Source organism: Balaenoptera ricei, chromosome 4 (genome assembly GCF_028023285.1).
Source record: "Balaenoptera ricei isolate mBalRic1 chromosome 4, mBalRic1.hap2, whole genome shotgun sequence".
NCBI lineage: Eukaryota > Metazoa > Chordata > Mammalia > Artiodactyla > Balaenopteridae > Balaenoptera > Balaenoptera ricei.
In genome coordinates, this window is record NC_082642.1 from 91,595,612 (window position 1) to 91,617,251 (window position 21,640).

The 21,640-nt window shown below is 41.3% G+C and overlaps 1 protein-coding gene across 13 annotated transcripts in view; it reads right to left on the reverse strand.

The window, feature by feature from the left end:
- KALRN (kalirin RhoGEF kinase) overlaps window positions 1–21,640 on the reverse strand; it is a 655,749-nt gene that overhangs the window by 285,205 nt on the left and 348,904 nt on the right. For 11 of the 13 annotated variants that reach the window (XM_059920949.1, XM_059920948.1, XM_059920939.1 and 8 more), the window contains exons 12-13: window positions 15,296–15,504; window positions 11,833–12,007 (exon numbers count right to left, since the gene is read on the reverse strand). In XM_059920949.1, the coding sequence (XP_059776932.1) occupies window positions 11,833–12,007; window positions 15,296–15,504 (384 nt within the window). The remainder of the gene's footprint in view (window positions 1–11,832; window positions 12,008–15,295; window positions 15,505–21,640) is intronic. The other 2 variants (XM_059920941.1, XM_059920940.1) reach the window with 1 other exon arrangement.

The following is a 21,640-nucleotide window of genomic DNA, read 5'->3' on the forward strand; positions in this document are numbered from 1 at the left end:
CATCATGCTGGGTCTCATCCCAGCTGACATGTGGCATAACCTTCCCAATTACCAAACACTGCTGTCCAGGAGCATCAGGGGACAAAGAGAAGGAAAGATGCAGCTGAGAGATGGTGCTGTGCCATGCTGTGCCGGGGCCATAAAGGCTGGGATGGGAAAGGCGAGCAGTCCCTTGTGAGGGGCTGCCCATCCAGGGCACAGGATTCCACTCTTTGTCTAACAGTAAGACTTTCCGCCACTGAAAGTGCAGTTTCTCTCTTTGAAGCAGAAATGGGGAACTGTAAAAATATTACCTTCACTGTCGTGGGTTCTCATCTCATGCCGCCACCTCTTTGCAGGTCAACTAAGGGATCCACCAAGCTCATCCCGAAAACCTAGTATCTACTTATTGTGGGGAGCCCTTGAGGATCTGGGAACAAGCAGGTTGGTAGGCAAACAGGTTTTTGTTATATCCCGTCTTTTTTTTTTTTTTTAGATTTTTTTTGATGTGGACCATTTTTAAAGTCTTTATTGAATTTGTTACATTATTGCTTCTGTTTTATGTTTTGGTTTTTTGGCCACGAGGCGTGTGGGATCTTAGCTCCCCGACAGGGATCGAACCCACACCCCCTACATCCCATCTTTGAAAAGCATTTCATTATCTAACTAGAGAAAGGAGTTAAACTGAGAAAAATAAGAGAGATAACTTATAATTTATAAGAGATAATTTATAGAATGAATAGGCCTTTGTAGACTAGGCCTATAGCTATGTTTTTCCTTCCTGTATTTAAAAAAATTGAAGTATAATTTACATATAATAAGATACATAAATTTTAAGCATTCAGCTCTATGAGTTTTGACAAGTTTAGTTACCCGTGTAGCCATCACCAAAAACAAAATATAGGACCTTTCCATCACCCTAGGGAGTCATCCTTTCCAGTCAGTTCCTGCCCCTGCCCCACTTCAGGTACCATTTTCTGATTTCTATCCTCACAGATTCCTAGATTCCATACAAATGAAATCATACAGTATGGACTCTTTCATGTCTAGCTTCTGTGTTCAACACGCTGTATTTAAGATTTATCTGTGTTGTATCAGTTCATTCCTTGCTACTGCTGAGTATTGTTCCATGGTATAGAGATACCATGATTTGTGTATCCATCCTCTAGCTGGTGAACTCCTGGGTTGTTTTCAGTGTTTGGCTATTATGAATAAGGCTGATGTGAAAGTTCTTGTACAAGTCTTACTGTGGACACTGGTTTTCATTTCTCTTGAGGGTCACTTAGGAGTGCAATTGTAGGGTCATAGGGTAAGTGTACGTTTAACATTCTCAAGAGGAATTTCGCATTCTCTGTGAAAGTTCCATTTGCTCACCATCATTTGGTATTATCAGTCTATTTAATTTTAGCCAAGCTAGTGGGTGTGAAGTGATATCTCATTATGGTTTGAGGTTGTATTTCCCTGATGACTCATGGTGGTGAACACATTTCATATGCTTATTGACTGTTGGTACCTACTTTCAGAAAGTGTTGAGTTTTGTGCTCATTTTTCAAAAGCTAGGTTATCTTTTGATTATAGATTTGTAAGAGTTCTTAATATATGCTGGATATAAGTCATTTATCAGATAATATATGGAAAATAGCCCAAACAAAATTTTTAGTCCATTTCCTTGTCTACAATCTTAAGGAAAATAAAAATAAGAAAACAAGCATGAAAGGAAGAGTCTGCCTTTTCTTTACATTTTAGTTTTTGTTTTGTTTTCATGAAACTGAGTCTATGAAGAAGTTGTTTGCTGCAGGAAGATCCCAGAGGGGCCCCAAAGCCTGAGTCTGCAGAGCAGAAAGGCAAGTGTCGAGGGTCCTGGTTAGGGCAGAGCAAAGGTGAGGTGCTTTGGTTGGGATAGTGAGGCTCAGAGGTCTGGTATCTTGGGAATCTGAATCTAAAGCAAATGTGAAGTATGCCCAGGATTCTATATCTGTTGTTTCTATATTCCTTCCTTCCCCTTCTCCACCCGTACCTCCCAATACCATTGAGCTGAAGGACCCAAGTCTGTCATGAAGCCTGAAGAATGAGAATTTCAAGGAGCTACTCAATGCAACAGCCTGGCTTCCAAGTCTCCCTCCCTGGGTCTACACACTCTTTACTCTCTCTGTGTCTGACTTTCTTCCCAAATCCCCAAGAACTGATGCCCAGAGCTTTGAAATAGTCTGATTTATGAATTTTGAATGTCGGCTGGAGTTTAAATTATTTTCTTTCCTGAGTATTTTCTGTTTCCTCAAGGAATATTCTGTCATTGGTTTCCCTCTCTCCACCTTCTTTCTGGAGCATAAGGTTGGCATATAGCAGGGGCTCTTTTTTTTTTTTTAAAGAAAAAAATTTGTTTTCAAACCCGAAGCTTGCTTTACAGCTAATGAACAAACCTAGCTTTCCGGCCCCATCTCATGCTCTTCTGTTATGTGAACCAGGCATCTGGTTTGCTCCCTGATCCTGAGAGGTAGCTCTGCCCTCTCCAATCACCTTCTCTGGTCCAGCAGCCCTGAGATGTCCTTGTCCCTCCTCCCAGTCTGCTCAAGTCCTCACTGCCCTTCAAAGTCACCCCTCTGGCATGAAGAGCTTCATGACAACCCCCAGAACCTGACATTTTTCTCCGGCTTATCTCATAACATGGCACATGGGCTAATTTGCTAACACAGAGACAAAGCCATGAAAAGAAAAACCTGCCTGGGGATTAATCTGGTGATCTAACTCCATTTGGAAAAGAAACCTGGAAGAATTTGTACTAGGCAGAAACTAGGGCCTGAACCAAATGAGTGAAAGATGGAATAGAAAGTACCCACAGGGCATTCAGCTTTCAATCAACCTATTTTGCTTTCTCCTTCCACTCAGTTAGCTCCATCTCGGCTCCTGGCTCACTCAGCTCCTCTCTGGGCTCCAGTGGCCTCTCTCTGCCTCACTCTTCTGAATTAATTGGCATGTGAGGATATGAGAGATACACTGGCAGTGTTTCTATTCTAACAATTATCTACTCTAGAGCCACAGCCATAAGGAAAATCAGAGAAGGAGGTGAACAGGAATTTAGAAAGGATAAGAGGCAGTGGGAAATGGGAAGACACTTCAAAAAGAAGACCAAAGCTTTCCTACCAGATGAGATTCACTGAATCCAGTATTCTGTGGTCAAAAACTGACCCAAGGGACTTGGTTTAGCAGTAGCCTTGGGCTCTGTTCTCAGAAAGCCCTCTTCACTGGCTCCTCCCATTTTCTGGGTCCTTCCCAGGAGTTATGTGTAGAGAATGCTTTCTCCCCTCACCCCCAAGTGTACCTGCCTGAAACAGAACTCACCTGTTCCTCTCTTCCCACTTCCTATGGTCTATTCCCATCACCTTAGCTCTTTATTATCAGCTGCAAAGTTGGAAATCTCACTGTGTAGTCCTTTTCTTCAGATCATTTTTAGATGCTGGTGATCATGATGAAGATGATGATCATGGTTAAAAGAAGATTCTACCCTGAATTCTGCATTTATTATGGGATAGACAGTGTTAAGCATTTGATTTTCTTTTATTTCATCCTCATAGCAACTCTAGGAGGAAACGAAGGCACACAGAAGTCAGATCATTTGCCTCATGGTCTCAGAGCTGGTGGTGGCAGAGCTCAGCATTCAACTACAAAGTCCAGGGCTCTTAACCACGGTGTCATATCAACAGAGCTGGTCCAAGAACTAACTTCAGGGGATAGCTTTCTTTTTATTTTTCTCACTTCAGAGAAGTGCCTGTTTAACCTTTCCCTTGTTTTCTTCTCTAAAAAAACCCCCACAAATTCCTGATAACTCCATTTTCTTCACTTCACATGAACCTTTGAAATTAATCATGTGCTTTGAACAGATCAATAAACTGTGTGTTTGTGACCTTATATAACGCCAGGAATAGTTTACCCATTCAAAAAAAAACCCACAGAGTCTTCCCCCAGTAGGATATTTTTGTTGAAGAGTTGGTAAATTTAAAAAATTCGGTGCTTTGTGACCACCTAGAGGGGTGGGATAGGGAGGGTGGGAGACACAAGAGGGAGGAGATATGGGGATGTATGTATATGTATAGCTGATTCACTTCGTTATACAGCAGAAACTAACACACCATTGTAAAGCAATTATACTCCAATGAAGACGTTAAAAAAAAAATTGACACTGAGTATTTATACTCAGTATAAAGGTCACGTTAACCTATCTAGAATTCTCTGGTTTCCCAGGGGCCTTTGCCATGAACAGGAGACACATCTGCAATCCGGCATTGGGGTGTGAACACTGGGACAAAAGCTGTGGCAAAGAGAAGTGTAACCTGCCCTCTGCATGGGCACATTCTCTGTATGGCAAGCACAAATGCCTGTGGCTCTCACAGCAGTTATGTGAACACTCAGGGATCGCCTAACAGGATTGGGTAACAAATTCAGAGAGAAACAATGGGGGAGAATAAGATGGAATGTTTGCTTAAAATCTGGATGCAAATACATATACATATGTATATGTATATACAGCATATTAGTATCGGGTTGGCCAAAAGGTTTGTTCAAGTTCTTCCATAACATCTTATGGAAGAACCCGAACGAACTTTTGGCCAACCCAATATATATTATTTAGGTATTTTATTAATAATAACAATGCTGACTACAATGTATTAAAGTGTTTAAGTGCTAGGCACTTTGCTAAAAATGTTCTATGTGTTAACTCATTAAATCCTTAATAACCCTATGGGGACTGGGAATTTTTATTCTCATACCTATTTCTCAGATGAGGAAACCAAATGAGTAACTTGTCTAAAAGTCACACAATTAGTAAAGCTGGTGAAACAGGGTTTCAAACCCAGGCACTCTAACTCAAAATACTGCATACTCAATGACTGCACTATACTGCCTCTCAGCAAAGGGTGTGTGTGTCTGTGTGTATCAACACTGCATATGTTATGTACATTAAGGTCCAGTCCCATTCCAACTAACAGTGGCGAGGAAGGATCCAAGGCATTTCATTGTGGTAAGATGCTCTGAAATACATGAGCTGTCAATTGCAAATGAACATCTTTCTGTTCTAAATATAATGTCATTATTTGTATTAAAATGAGAAAAGCAAAAGCTGAATATTCTCCACTGACCTACAAGTGCTGGCTGATAGGGAAAGACATACTGCAGCTAAAGAGACAGTCTCACTGCATGGGAAGGGCTATTTTATCTATAATGGGTATGTACATTGATATGCATTACCACTGTGAAACTAAAATAAACTAAATTACCAAAGTCATTTGTTCTTCTTGTCTAGTCTAGTGTTAAGTTTTTTTCTGTTAATCAATTTATAAAATGATGAGGATTAGTGAATTCTAATACAGATTATTTTAAAAGTATATCATAGAATTCCCCTCTGTTTTAGAAATATATATAACCTGTCTAAAGAGTTAAAATATTTCTTTATGTAGCTATAAGAAAACCTTTGAGGATACTGCAAGAGTTTTCTGGAAAAGCAGAAGGACTTAGCAGTAAAGATATCCACTCAGTTGTTTTTTGATTTTTGGCAAAAAAATGTAAGAACATATTGCAACACTGTAACTGATGAGTTCCAATGTTCGGTCACCTAATTTCGATTCCAATTGGATAATTTGGATAATGGAACACAATTTTTATGACCAGGTTCATGTTCTTTTTTCATTATCATCATGATTAAAACTGAGATCTTTTATAATCATGACTGATCTTTAGTCTTTATTTTGCCCATATCTTTGCCTCTTAATCAGTTTGAGACTTGTAGGACTCTATTCTGTTTTCAAAAAAATCTCTCCTCTGTTGAAGAGCTCCTATGATGTATACTGTTCACCCATTCTAAAACTTATCAATGCTTGAGTGTCAGAATGGGTTTTCTCCCGTGAAAGCTAAACACCCAGTGCTGGAGCTTACATCATTTCCTTCTACTGAGTTCCCTGTTATCTTTACCAGAAAGGAGAAGAAGACAGCATTTGAACCTTGATAATGTCACCTGCCTTCAGGTCCACATTACCCACCCCATTACAGAATGATCTGAAAGCTTCCATCAGGGATCTTTGATAATTTGCCAAAAACAAGTGACATGCCGGAATACTAAAGCTGTGTAAATAATCCTTTTTTTTTTTTAAAGGAAGATGTTAGGGGAAACTCCCAATGATCCTGAAACCAATTTGACAAAAATCTAGAAGAAACTATCAAATAAATATTTTGTGAGAATTTTGGTTTACTTTATTGTATTTATTCTGCATTTCCTTTGCAAACGATTTGGGGTACATTTAGAAAATGCTGTAGGAATCCCAAGGGAACCCACAAAAATTGATCTCAAACAGATCTCATTTTCTTTCTTGATATAGTTACTAAGTTGGTGCATTTAAGGCATATTACAAACATGGAGAACAGCAACGCTTTGCAGTCTCACACTGTATCTATGGAGGAAAGGGCTATGAAATTGGACTAGAAGATGATGTGGCCCTTTGAAAGAATGACTGTGCAGGCTGACGGCTGTGTCACTGAAGGAAAACTTCCAGTGAAGCACCGCAGAGTCCTGCCTGACCTGGCCAATATTTCAAATTGTTGAAATACTGATAGCAATAATAAATTAAATTTATTTTGATAGGCTGAAGAACTGGGCCTAAAAAAAAAGTAAAATTTGAGAGGAAAAATACATAAAAAGCTTTCATTTAAGTTAAAAAAAAAAAAGTCAGTGTATTGGAAGCACGTATCTTGAAAAGACAACCAGGGGCTTTTAAGGGAGCACAAGCCTCAACAAGGCAGAAAAGGCCCCTATCTCCTGGGCTGTGCTGGGAGAGCACCAGGGTCCTGGACACACAGCTCCCAAGGGGTGTGTGTAAGCCAGCCGTGGCTAACTACAGCCCAGCCAGCAGGGGGCAACCAGGAGAGGTACAATGTGTACCCAGAAAGCAGCGAGTACTTCAGAGCTTATGTCCCACAGAAAAGGGCTGACAATAAAGAGAAGTAGTTATCGAAGTTTTAGAGTCAGAGGGGACTGCAGAAATAACTTACACAATCTCAACACTTTTCAGATAAAGGAAAAGAGGTCTGTGATGAACATTTTCAAATATTTTTAAGGTTGCCAAATAAAAGGGAGCAGATTTGTTCTGTTTTTCCAGAGAACAGAACCAGGACCAAAGGGTAGAAGGGTGGAGATCTTGGTTCAACACAATAATGAGATCCTGAGCTCCCTCCTCTCCCCAACCCTGCTTCTGGGCTCTGGAGATATTCTGGTAGAGGCTAGATGGCATCCTTCAGAGATGCCAAATCCTAGCCACCAACTTTTACCTGTCCTCCAGGTGTCATCTCATTGGGAAACCTTCCACGGGCAGCCTGAGAAAGCTAAGCATTCCTGTCTCAGTGTTCTCATCAAGCTGTAAGCTTCTCTCTGTCATAGAATGATCACATTATAGGATGGTTCTATTTCTATGGTTCTCCCCAACTAGCCCACTGATAGCAGGGGTTGTTTCATCCTCAATGCCCAACACAATTTTTGGTGCATAGTAGGTGCTCACAAATGTTTATCAAGCTGTATTGATAGTAGGTGCTCACTAAATGTTTATCAAGTGTAAAACGTGAAAGGCCTCTGCATACAACCAATTGCAGAGTTGAGACCACCAGTGCAAATTACAATCAGCTTTCTCTCCTCTGGGCAGAATTTTCCTCCTTGAAGGCCATTTTCCTCAGCCTCAGCCTGGCCCCAACTTGTCCTAATGTGAACCCCATGGATTTATAGTTTGCTATTCCATTCCTTACCTGGGTTAATGATGCAGATTAATTTTCAGGTACATTGAGAAAACTTTGGTTGTAATTATAGAGTCAGAAATTTAAAAGAAAGATCGTAACTGTGGCTTATTTTTTAGCCCCTTGTATAGAGTATCTTTCTTGGTGTCATTCCTAGTACTCTCCAACATGGGTATGCCCACCCCAGGGGATACCCAAGATTATCCACTGATAACAGAGAGAAATATTCTCTGTATATAAATAAGCATATGTATGTGCATATATATTATATGCACACATATTTGATCAAACCAATAAAAAAAGATATGACGTTTCCCCAGACTTTCATAGGGTACTGACACCGGAGTCTCACTCGGAAGTCATGGCAGGTGATGTGGTGGGCAGGGCACCTCAGGGACGGTGGAAGGACCACAATGCAGAGGGGCAGACTGGCTCATTTGTTCAGTTGCTTTCAGCATATTTCAAATTATTGCTGTCTTCATGTGCCCAGTTAAATGGACTTATCTATTATCTAGTTTTAACTAAATCACCCTTCACAAAAAGACGTGGCTTAACACGGTTCCTCAAAGAAACTACAGTTTGAAGATAATACTAACATGAAAGCACAAGAGAACTTTGAACTCTTTGGCAGCCACATGATGGGGTAAAGAAACAATGACAATCTAATCAGGTCTGTCAAGAAACCAGAACCAAAAAATAATTGAAAATTATCAAGAAGACTATTTGAAATACGGAACTACAACTTCTAATGAAAAAGTCAAACTTCACCCTAAGGGCACAGTGAGTTTTGAGATTATTAGTGATAGTATAACATGTATATAATTTATAAATTAATATGGATGCATATATAGGGGGTTGCAAGTTCAAAAATATTTTATTGAGAGAGTGTCTAATCAAAAGAGTTTGGAGACCACTGTCCTGTTCCTGCTTCTAAAAATATTTTTTTATTTCTTTCTGATCATTCTGATTAATTGTAGAAAAGGTGAAATGCATGGAGTTATCAAAAACAAGAAGAAATCATCCATATTCTTACCACCACAAAATAAACATTATTTGCATTTGGTGAAGTGTCTCTTCCATTACAACTGTTTCCTATAACTTATCTTTCATAGGCGGCTGAACTTACAGGGAAAAAACTTTAAAGAGCATCATGTTCCGCTATGGGTCACTTCATCTAGTCTCCAGGGAGTCTAAGAAGGAGTGTCAGGAATGCAGCTGCAGTCCTGGTTTCTGAACACTTGCCTAATACGTCTGGGATAAGTTTCACTCTCAGCGGGCGTACCCCCTGACCCCATCCCGGGTATACTCTGGAGGCCATATAATTGAGTAAAACAAGACTGGTGCCGCAACTCATGTGTTAACCTTAATTTTAAAGTTAATTAGCCCATGCCAGCCATCAGTGACATGGTTAAGGAGTCACACTTAGATTACCCAAATGTCAGGGGAGCAGGTCAGCTCTGGTTTTCAGTAATCCCTAGGAATTCCGAGTATGTCCATCAAATGCCTTCCTTTAGGAAAGGAAACCATAGCTGTGGGTCCTGCAGTGACAGCCTCTGCCCTGGCTTATATCAGCTCCAGCATGGCTCTCATTACAGAAACCACCCTCAGTTTCACACTCTGAATCTTCTCTAGAAGTTTGCCCTTCATCATCACAGTGAAACCCTAGCTGGTATTTGAAATAATCTCATCACCCTCAAAAATAACTTCTGACAATCTGACTTGAAGGAGACATTTTCCATAGGTTTGGCAGGATTTCCATTTCTGTCTAAGATGAAAAGCAGCATTTCCCCAAGGTTTGGGCCACATCCGAAATGGGGAACAAGACCCCTTCTAAAACCTGGGTGCAGAACTAAATTTTTATCACCCTCATTTTTATCTCCCTCATTTGGTCTGTTTATTATTTTTATCTCCCTCATTTTATTAGACCCTCATACTACTTCCCTACTTCTGGTTTGCTGCATACCAAGCTGTCCAAGTTGTTGTCAGGCTGGGAGGGGAAACATTTATACAAACAAAGGCTGAGAAATGCAAATCCTACAATTTAAATATCAAACTCTTCTACTGCAACATTTAAATAGGATCCAATTTTAAAGTATTTGATTTACAATCAACTTTTTTAAAAAAAAAAGAATATCTTCTTACATATGCTTTGGATTGGAAATGGATTTTCCCAGAATTACTGCAGGCAAACACACCGGACTGATGCCCCTGGCTGATGTCAGGGGTACAGTTCAAGCGGCAAAGTGAAGCTAACTGACCTGTTCTGGAAATAAACCAGCAACCCAGACCTCAAACCCACAGCTGTCTCATCAAATAAAGCTTAAACATCCAAACCCTCAGGTTATTCCCTCCCCCTTAAGCATTTTTGATGTGGACCTGGAATGACAGGAGAGTAGATAAAGAATACAACAGTCAAATCCCCACACCTGCTAACATAATTCCCCCATGGATATACTCACTCTCGGTGGGTGAGGACTGTGGAAGGGCCTGCAGCCAACACTGCTGCAACCAAACATTACCTCTGTTTATTTCGGTGAGTCTCACTCCCAACTACCAAAGAATAATAACTCATGCCCCCTCTTTCCTTTCTTTATTACTTTTGTCACCCCACTTTCATTCCTTTCTGCATACCAATGTCTCTAATTTTCCACTGGCATTTTCACTGTTCTTTCAATATATGTTTTAATCCTGTCTGCCACCTGAAATCCCTTTGAGTGTAGATTCAAGACAAATTATAAATAAGAAATATAAATAAATTTACTTGAAGTTATGGAATGAGTTGGAAGGATAATCGAGATCTAAATTTAAAGACTTGTCTTTTCCTTTGTTTCAGAAACTGTCCAGAAAGCACCTTTTAGAACATGACATCTTTAAGCAAAAAAGCTGCAGTGGCTTCCAGGAAGTCAGGATAGCAGTGAAGAAGGGAAAGGTCATTAAGAGAGTCAGGGATAGGAAGGATTGCTTTAGGACTGCTTTTTGTTTGTTTGGTTTTTTTTACATTTCTGATTCTCATTATAAACATTTTTGGTCTCAGGATTGAAGAAGAGGGCTTCTGTTGCCAGGACAGTTTTCTGGTCCTGCGTGGGATTGTGAATGACATTGGCATTGGGATATTGGAGCATACAACATTTGAAAAAATAATAATTTTCCTTCCAAACCAGTTCCACAGAAGTTTCCACAAATATTGTTGGGAAGATCAATCCCAGACCCCCAGAAGTCCCAACTAGGAGGAGATGGTTGGAATGCAAAGTAAAGTTTTAATGAATGGTAGAGGGATAATTGGTTTTCCTTCACAACACACCAGCCAGGAGCAAAGAGAAGATATAGCTCTTAATTTAACCCTTTGCCATCCCTGAAAAGGACAAAGCGCCATAGGTGTTGAATACTCTTCGCACCCCAGAAACCCTACTGGCCTGGCTTTAGTTACTGTGTCAAAGCAGAAGATAATAAAAGGTGGATATTATGTGGGGCAGACAGTATTAATAGGCATCACAAAGAGGACATAAATATACCAGAACAGCGGATTCTGACCTTCCCAGAATGAAGTGAGGAGCCAAGGAAATGAACCAGCAAATGTCCTTCACATATGCTTACTTTCTTAACAAGCAGAAAGCAAACTGAGGATTCGGGTCTTCGTTCCTGTGGCTCCTGACTTCCTGGCTGCTGTGTGACCCCGTCTAATCCCTGATCTACAGTCACCAGCTGAGGAGACCACCTACTTTTAACACCTTCCTACTCACGAAGCTATAGAATCCAACAAGTCTGCCTCAGTCACCAAACAGCCAACTCCGCGGTCTGCCAGGAACCCAAGTGCCAAGTAGGAGTCCAATGCAAGCCAACAAACCCCTTCTCAATGGAGTAATCCCAGACAGACAGCGAGGGGAGGGGCTCTGCTTGGCAGCCTGGGTGAGGGGGAGTGGAAGGAATCCAACACGGTGGAACGCGAATTTGCTGATTTCCAGAAACATATCATGAGGCATAATCCCCTCCCATCCCCTCAGGCTACTGCGCAGCAGTCCTTCCGGTTCCCGGGGCACTGCCCTCGGGCACCTCACCTGCCCAGCACCGCCTCCCCACCTGTACCTCAATGGTGTACTGCTCAAAGATGCGCAGCTGCAGGAAGATGTCCAGCTTGATCTTTCGCTCGTGGAACAGCTCCTCCATCTGCACCTGGGCGTCGTCGAGCTGCTGCAGCACCGACTCGATGTGGCTGATGGAGCTACCGTGGGGCGTCTTGTTGCTGGACACAGCCGAGTCCCTGTGGCAGAGCCGGGGAGAGAAGGGAGGGGCCTTGACATGTTAACAGTGACAGAGGGGCCTTCCTCGTCTGAGTGAGGGGGACGGGAAGCTACTGTGAGCCTGGCACTGTCTGCGTAGTAGGTGAGCCAAAGCTACTGTGCCCTCTTTGGGGTTCACAGCGCTACAGCTCTAAGGCTGGCTGCTGTCCTATTCCTCAGGCAGAATTGTGACGGGATCAAATGAAATAATGCATGCAAAAGGGCTCCACAAATGTTACAGAAATCGAATGGTTCCATACATATATGTAGTCTAATATATACATATTTCAAGACACACATACACAAATACACATATCACAATACATATGGGTAGATAAATTAAGGCATATGTAAAAAAAAAAATCCTTCCTAGTTTTACCTCATAGGATCATGGTTAAAATGAGATCATGGCTGCCAAAATTATTCATCTCCTTTGTAATTCTATGCCAAAGTTATGGGCTGGTGTTATTACACAGGCTTCAAGCTATACTTAGGAAAGCATGGGGTCTGGAGGCTGCAAGCCTGGCTTAAGTCCCCCTCTCACATATATGGGCTGGTGACCTTGGGAAATCACCTCCCTGAGGCCCAGTTGCCTCCTGTAAAGTGGGCTTAATAATCCCTGCCCTACTCACGGCACAGTTTGCTGTTAAAGAAGATGGCATGTGTAACCGTGCTCTGTGACCAGGAACGTGCTGTATGAATGACTGTTAATGCTGAAAGGACAATGACGTGTCAGGTGCTGACTGGAGATGGGTCCAGCTGTGGAGTAGAAGCTAGGGCACAAGAGGCTGGACAACCAACAAAGGCTTCAGAGAGGATGAGCCCAGAACTGGGTGTTAGAAGAAAAGGATGAGCTGAGTAGATGCGAGGGGTGGGCTTTCTGAGCAGAGAGTGTCTATACAGAAGAAGCAAGGGGAGGTGGCATGCCATAGAGGGAACCAAGAGATAAACATATTGATCTGCTCAGACAAGTGAGGTGGTGGTGACACCTCCAGAGCCCATTATAATAGGAAAACTGTGGAGTTCAAGAAGTTTAGATTCTACAGGGCCTTGACTGAGTAAGCTAGAGCCCTAGAACTTGAAATAAACAAGCACATTCATTATCTCATGATACCTTAGTTTCTGACACAGTTTAAGAAGTCAGAGGGGAAAATCATTAGTTTTGAATGGTCTCATCAGCAGCCTTTCTGAAAACCAGGTCCTTCTGGCCTGTGCTTGTCTCAGAAGCAATGGTATCTGAGTTCACACTATTTCTAGATGGAGCATAAAGCCAGTTTGTCAAGAGCCTCCCTGTCTGTCATCTAGAGAGCTTCTGATCCCTGCCTTCTCACCCTGACCTACTTGGGCATGAAAGCCCATTGCTGCACAGCTTCCCCCAACTACGAAAAGAACTCAAGAGGAGTACTCAACACTGTGCATTACGCATTTGCTGAGGAGGGCGGATATGACTATTCTTTCTGACGGCTCCCCTCAGTCTTTCTCTATCACCCGGCTTCCAGAAGGAAGAGGATGATTTCTGGTCACTTTGTTCAGCATCTCTGTCAGTGTCACATTCACTAGGAATCATAGAGATGATACAAAAACCACCTTAGGTGCTTCGCTGATCAGTGCCAGAGGAGACGTGGAGGCCTAGGGCAGATGTGTGCGCTGGTATGTGTGAGGCATCCTGCCAATGTCCACTAGGCATCGTTTGCTTTTTTTCTTTGACTGGTCTTGATATCAGGGAGGGGAGTCCAGGATAGCATCAGACTGGTGGGGGGGACGAACAGTCGCCAGTGGTTCTTGTCACACGCCTATGGTCCTCTCTGAAGTCCATGGAACTTAAACTTGTAGGACAGGCATCGGCAACCTCGTTGCCTTTACCATCACTGAGTAGCCTTCAGCCCTCAGGTATGGCGCAAGGTTGGCAGGGGATGAGAGCGAGTGGCACCTCCACAGACCCAGCCCCGCAGAGAGGCTAGCCAAGTTTGTGAAAAGTATTTGGAGAGAAAATGCAAAAGCCATCACATAATTCTAGAGCTGACAAGCTCCTAGAGTGAACCCCTTAATCACACAGACAAAGCAGCTGAGGCCCAGAGAGGTTAAGTGGCTGCCTACTATTTGGCATTTTCTTCAGAAGCAAGTAACAGTGGAGTTTCCTAGGTAGGCAGATGAAACTGTCACATATTATATACTCATGACAGTGAATTGGGGGAAGAAGGGAAAGAGGCTGTCTCGTTGGTATGCAAAAGAGGACTCAGAACATTTCATGTGCATGTTTGGAATAGAAATGATTAATCCAACAGAAAAGCATGCCAGGGCCATCTTAAGGTAAGCTCTCATTGTTTATTTAATTGGACAACTGGTATGAGGTGGTGGGGAAGCCCTCTCCAACTGAAGTAATTCCCTCTGGCTCCAGGACTGTCCTGGGACTTGTTGATGAGATTATTTCTGTCCAGAGCTGGCAGAGGTCCCAGCATTCAGTGACCTGAGGATACAAACAAGTCCCCGCAGGTAGACATCATCAGCGCCATCAAATCCTATTTACACAGCACCTGGGCATAGGGCTGGTTGCTGAGGGCTTGCTCAAGGCCTCATGACACTTTACCTGAGGAGCCGATGCCCTTGACAGGGACAGGAAACTAGACACTGATGACAATAGAAAGGAGGCAATGGTGTGGATGATTCTAAATGAATATAAGGTATCAGGTAGGATTTTCTAAGATTCCTTCTTAGTTATTTTTGTTTAGGGCAATAGAGAAGGAGTTTTATTTTCTGGGTAGCAAGGAATGGTGGAAAGGTCATATGCGGGTAAGTGGAGAGCAGAGTGGGACACATCACACACTCCCTACATTCTCACAGGGCCAAAGGTAACCGTTTGGGGTTACATTTCACCAACTGGAGCACTAGAATTCAGAGGCAGCCTGAGAACAGATGCCAAATAACACTATATTCCATAATGGCTATTTCTCCATATGACCAAATATGCCATCATTCTTAATGAAGATACTATTTATTTAAATTTTTGTTGTATTTATATTACTTATTGATCGCTGAATAATGTCTTCAATGATACATAATGCTTTGAAACATCAGAGCTTTTCCATTGACTATTCCACTCTAAATTCAAGTTGGGTATGGTGCAGACATTTTTATATCTGACAGATGGAGAAACCAAAGCTCACACAAGACCACAAAGCTGGCTGCGGCTGAGCCAAGACCAGAACATGATGACTTATCTCGCATCTAGTCCGAGGCATTTCCCACTGGAAAGCACTGCCCATGCTGACCTGGCCTCGCTGGGCTCCCCCAGGGAGGGAGGCGCTGACCTGAGCTGCTGGATAAGGTCTTCGCCCTCCTTGATGACGTTGAGCGTGGCATCCAGAGTAGCGGTCTGCTGCTGCTGGAACTGCTTGATCAGTTCCTGGACCGCATCCACAGAGTCTGCACAGACATCCTCCAGCATCTCCTTCTGAAGGTCTTCCATCCATGTCCACAGCTGCGGGGGAGAGAGCAGAGACTCCACTCAGGGCACGTGGGAGAGGCCAGGGCTGGGGTTAAGGGCAAGAGGGTGGAACTGAGGTCACCCAACCTACCCTCAACCAGTCAGTGCGGTATCAGACTGTCCTTCTAATCAGCACCCCTATGGGTCAGTTTGCATTTCTGTATTTATATTCACTACGCATCTCTGTTAAGTTTACTCCATTAGTGCTGGCATTCCTGAAGGACAGGAATCACCCTCAGCCTTACTTCCCAGTGGTTTAGGGAAACTGTGGTCTTAGAGCAGGAAGCTCACTCATTTTTGAGCAACTGGGAAGAACAGGAAACTGGTGATGGACAAATATTATTTCATCTTTCATAAAGGATGGCTCTGCATACTTCCTCCAGGTAGCTAGATGCTGATTCCTAGAAATGTATCATGATTTTACAAATATGTAAGAAAGAATGTGACGCTCAGTAAGAACCAAGTGAAGATTAATTAAGAAAATGTGTGCTATGCTAAATTATTTTGTTCTTTTCAGGATTGCTTGGTTGGTTAGAAAGTTGAATGCTAAAGATGTAGCTTATCTTAATTTCAATGTAACTATGAGACATTTCTCCCATGATATTCAAGATGATGAAATGCAGTCAGGATGATATTACTGGTCAGACAACTTTAAAAGAGCTAAGTATAGCATTTTGAATGGAATAAGTACTGGAAATGATGAGGAGTTGAATTGAATTACTGAAAACTCATTTATTAATAGCTCTTCCTCATACTGAAAATAGATCTCCAGTGGCCTGCCACAGTACTCCACTTCTAACTGCTCTCATTGAGCATTTTCATGAATTGTAGAGGAAAGATGAGTCTGATGTTTGCTTAGAAACAAGGAATCTTCACTTGACTAGCAGGAAAGATAAGCTCATGGCTCTACCAGGAGAAAAGCCAGTAGAGAGAAAAAATTCATAGAAGGAGCCAGAAGATGTGGATTGTGGCCTCTGTTCTTCCTATAACTTGTGGTGCCTTTGAGTAAATCACTATACCCTTTGCTCTCTAAGACTTCGTGCGTAAAGTAGGCTGAGGAGAGCATAAAATAAAATGGTTAGTTACCTTATGGTTCTAACATTCTGTGAGTTTCCCATGTTAAAAACATGGATAAATATTCACCTTAAGAATACTGTTTCATCTTGTTGGTTCTCAGTATGATAAATCATGGTATGGCCTTTGGAACAAGGGATTAAAAAAGAGACAATAAAGAGAGACAAAAATAGTCTTCAGATCTTGGACAAGTTATTCTTTGTTCTTTAGAGAGGAAAGGCCCTCAGTGTGGCAGAAGAGGTTGAGTTCACAAGATTAACAAGCCCTCGAGGTAGCAAATAATGGGGTATAAAGAATGTTCGTTTTGGACAGGTGAAAACCTCTCTGAGCCTCAGTTTCCTAATCTACAAAATGGGAAGAATAAGATTTGCCCTGCTCACTTCAAAGATTATGAGAAATAAATTATTTACTTATTATCAATGCTTTAAATAAACAAATAGCATTATCAATAAGCCTATAACATTGTGATGATAGCTATAAGGAATACGAATTAATATTATTCAGTGTTCCTGTCATTTAGTAGCTTGTGTCTGGTTGTAATTAATTCAGTTTATTTTCTTTACAAATAAGTTTTTGTTGTAAAACACAAAACAAGTTTTCCAGACCATTTAAGCTGGGATACATATTCCTACAGGTATGAATGTATATATTTCAAACCAGTATGAAATTAGGAAGTTCAGGATATTGGTCACTATAACTTAAAATTACTTCAGACTTTCTGGCTGTCATTTTGCCTAGAGCAAAACCATTTTCCAGATGTGCTGAAGTCCTTGGGTTTGAGATAACGGAGTCTCTGAAAAATTATTGTATAGAGAGGCAATATAGCATAGTGGTTAAGAGTTTCAGACCCCACACAACATTGTAAATCAACTATACTTCAATTAAAAAAACGCAAGAAAGAAAGAAAGAAAAGAAAAGAAAAGAAGGAAGAAAGAAAGAAGGAAATAACGAAAGGGTTTCAAACCCCAGTTCTACCACATATCACCTATATAACCTTGAGTAAGTAACCTACCGTCTTTGCACCTCAGTTTCCCTTGTCAATAAAATGGGAACAGTAATAGTTCTTACACCCACAGAGCTGTAAAGATTACTAGTAAGTTGATATATATGTGTGTATGTCTGTGTGCATATACATACAAATAAGTGAGACATATGTGTGTGTATGCAGATATATATACACATTCTACATTTATATAACTTATATATATACCAATAAATATATATACATATGTATTTATTTGTACACACACACACAGATATCTGCACACAGATGTATTATATCACTTAGAAACAGTGCCTGGCGTATAGTAAGTGCTATGCAAGTGCTAGATATTATTATATTTAAAAGATATTTTTCATGCAAGCCACCTCTAGTTCCCAGTAGAAGTCAGAGGGAAAGTTTGAAATACTCCTTCATTTTGAAATTGGCAAAAGATCAATACTGGATTTGATCTTTCAATATGCTAAGATGAGCTGGGCCCCTCTTTTCTGTTTTTGCAGCTTTGTCCTGGAATATCTAAAGAAAGCTTAGAGACTGAAAAGTCTAGATATTTCTTTAAAAAAAAAAAAGCAAGAAAAGAAAAGACTATGTGAAGAGAGAGAGAGAGATTAAAATTGTGGACAGGAAGCAGGGCACTTAAGAAAAATAAACTCAATGTGCTAACAGAGGACAGGCACTGAGATGGAAGACTGCTCACGATGAGGCTGGCACTCCCGTTACAGGAATAAGAGACAGAGGACAGAGGCTTACAGATATCTTGAGGATTTTATTTTATTTAGGATAATTTTATTCTCAGTACCATCCTTAAGCTATTTTAATGGCTTCACAGCTTGGAGTTCCTTTTTCCCCCCTCTTTAACGAAAACTTGAACACCTCTGGTGTAGGTCTAGGGAAGAAAGTCAGCATCATTCCCTTCTGAGGAAATCCACCATGACTCATGACACTCCCTCCGCCTGGTGGTTATGCAGCTAAATTGTAGGGACAGCCAGCCAAAGACCAAACTTGCCAAAGATGACGTGTCAGTGTTACAAACAAAAAGACTAGAGAAGGTTGGGTACGTCCAATAATACACTGACCTCAGGAGTCAATATCATTTAAAAAATGTGTCCTCCCCACCAAAATTCTCAGATTTCTGGCCATACAGTCTACTATATCATAAAGAAACTCTTGTCTAAGGTAGATTAAAACCTACTGCTAAGGAAAATCAGCTAAGAGATAAACAATCAAGTACAACATTAGATGCCACTCAGCCCAGTGGTCAGCAGCCTGATAAGGAAAGGAAGGGGCCAGTCTACCTTCAAGAGGATAAAACGTCAAATAAAATTGCTAGGGAATTTGACTCAGAGAAAGGGAAGGGGATTACAGCACCAGAGACAAAGGGTTAGTGACATCTTTCTCTATTTTTCCTTCTGTAAAAACAAAACAAAACAACCCAGAGAGAAAGGAGTTGTTGAATGGAATTGATATTTACTGGAGATAATTCTTGATTCTTCCCTTGTCTGGCTAGTTCTATACTCATGGGAAAACTACTTTACTTCAATTACTTCATACTTAAAGTGCATGTGCATTAGTGTGTGTGTGTAGGTGTGTTTGTGATTTCTCTCACTTATCTCTAAAATCCCTTCCAACTCTTAACATACCATGGTTTCTCTTCAGAAACTGAGGTAAAGAAGAGGGTAGTAATAGAAATGATTCTCTAAACTGAAAAACCGCAATCATGGCTTTCACACCAAGACACCAAAAGTTAGCAACAGTTCAAGGATAATTGCACCGCGAAGTTACTATTTACCACCTGGAAAGCTTGAGTAGGGAGCCACAGGGAATCCCGAGAAACATGCACACAGTCGTCCCCTGGTGTCAACAAGCTTAAATTGCATGCTCATAATTTTGTTGTAAGCACCTCTGAAGCATAAAGTGAACGAACGTAAACGTCAGTGTCACTAAACTATGAGTAAGGATCCATATTCCATTCCTTGGGCTGTAACTTTTCTACTGTCTAAGTTTCCTGTAGGTTTCCTTCTGTGTATGTGTCTATCTGACTTATCCTTGAAGAGCCTGCCTAGACTGCTTCGAAAGGAATACAAATCAGAGAGCCACGTCTATTATTACTTGACTCATTATCAGGAGCCAATGAGACTGAGTCAGAATGATCTCACACTTCAAGCTGTCACAAGGCATTGTCAGAACAAGGTGAAATCATGGAGTGAGTGAGGCAGCTTGGGAGAAGCCGCCACGTTTCTTCCTACTGTCTTCCATTTCCTTTCTCTCTCCTAGGATAATCCTCTTAACCCTCTGCTTATCTAGAGTCTAACATATTAGCACTGCACCTTTGCCATCAACCCACCTGCTCCCCAGAAAGAACCTCCTGTTTCACCCATTCCCAGACCCTCTCTTCTTTTTCTATTTTTTTCTACCGAATAGGAAAACGTACTATTTACTTCCCAACCTATTTTATCAGACAAGCATAACTTTGATCCCCAAATCTGACATGGACATTACAAAAAGGGAAAATTATAGATGGAGCCAACATAAAAATAGGATTGTCAGACCCTCTCTTCTTGATCAAACACACCTGTACGAGGACCATTCTTTCAGGGTTCTGCTCTCTGCTTGGCAATAACTATTTGTTCCATGTTGATATATACACTCAGATGGCTTTATGTGCCCTTTCTCTCAGAGAACACATGTAATTGTGGCCAAAAATACCTACATCCAAAAGAATGAGCCTAATTTGAGAATTTCTAGAACCTTGGCAGGGGGAGAGTTAAGGCAGCCTTTCAATGCCCTACATAAGGTGAGCTCTAAGACTGAAACTAGTGAGTTCAGGAAGGGCCAGTGCATGGACCCCATTCTGCTTGCACAGTGGGGAGCCTGAGAAAAGGGCAACTGAAAAGGGCAGGAAGGGAGGGACAAGGAAGGGAGAAACTAGGAGGCTTGTAGAAATAATGAGGCTTAGGGATGACTGGTTAAGGAAAGAGGTAATTTTACTCCATCACCTTCTCCTGCTGATTGGCTGTACCATTTGCACAGCTCTGGTAGCCATTGTGCTGATACAACTGATTGACCCCCAGAGATGCAGAAAGGAGCACCAATTCCACAGGATGAATCGCCCCTCCCTCATTCTGAAGAAATCATTTTTCTTTGGCATTGACTACCAGCTTTTATTTCTTAAATAAACACCATATCAGTTTAGCAACTGAAACAGAGGATGAAGCTGTTTTGTTCTTGAGGCCATTATGTCTTTTGAAGACTGATTTAGTTTTGGTTCTACAGTGGGTGAGTAGAGAAACATGTATATATGTGAGTGTCTGTGGCATTTGTGGTATGTGTGTGTGTACCTATTTGAGCAGGAAATAGCATGAAAGAATGATTTCACAGGGTTATAAACAAATGGAAATGGGCATTTAATTAAACTACCTAATAAAGAACTGAGGTTGATTATCTTGGCCACGTTCCTTAGTTAATTTGACTCTCATATTATGATTGCAAAAATATCTAAAAATGGATATTTTGAAAACCCAGCAACTGCAGCATTTCCATGGAAACACAGCAAGGAGAGAGAATTCTGTCTGGACAATCTCTGCAGAGCAGATGACACTTGCTACAAATGCCTTTTCCCTGGACAAAGAAAATGAGGACTTGGGTAAATGCTTCTCCCTATATCCTCCCCTAGCTGTCCAGACCAGCAAACAGACAGCTGGCCTCTTGTCCCCAGGCAAAAAGAAGATATTTGAAAGTTCAGCACAATTTGTATTAATAGCTGAGGTTCTGGATACTTAAGAAGGTTCCAAGCACATGTTTGTCTCTTCTCTTTATTATGCAGCTCTTCTCTCTAAGTAGGGATGGAAAGTTTTGTTTTTATAAAATAACATTTATTGAGATTGTTCCTGATTTTCAATTGAAAATATCATTGAAGAAAACTTATAAAACAAATAAAATATGCAAAGGAAAATTAAATCACCCATAACATTCTTAGCTTATTTGTATACCGCTTTCTAGTCTTTTTTCTATGTGTGTGATCAAAATTGAGGTCATGATGGATATACAGTTTTTTAT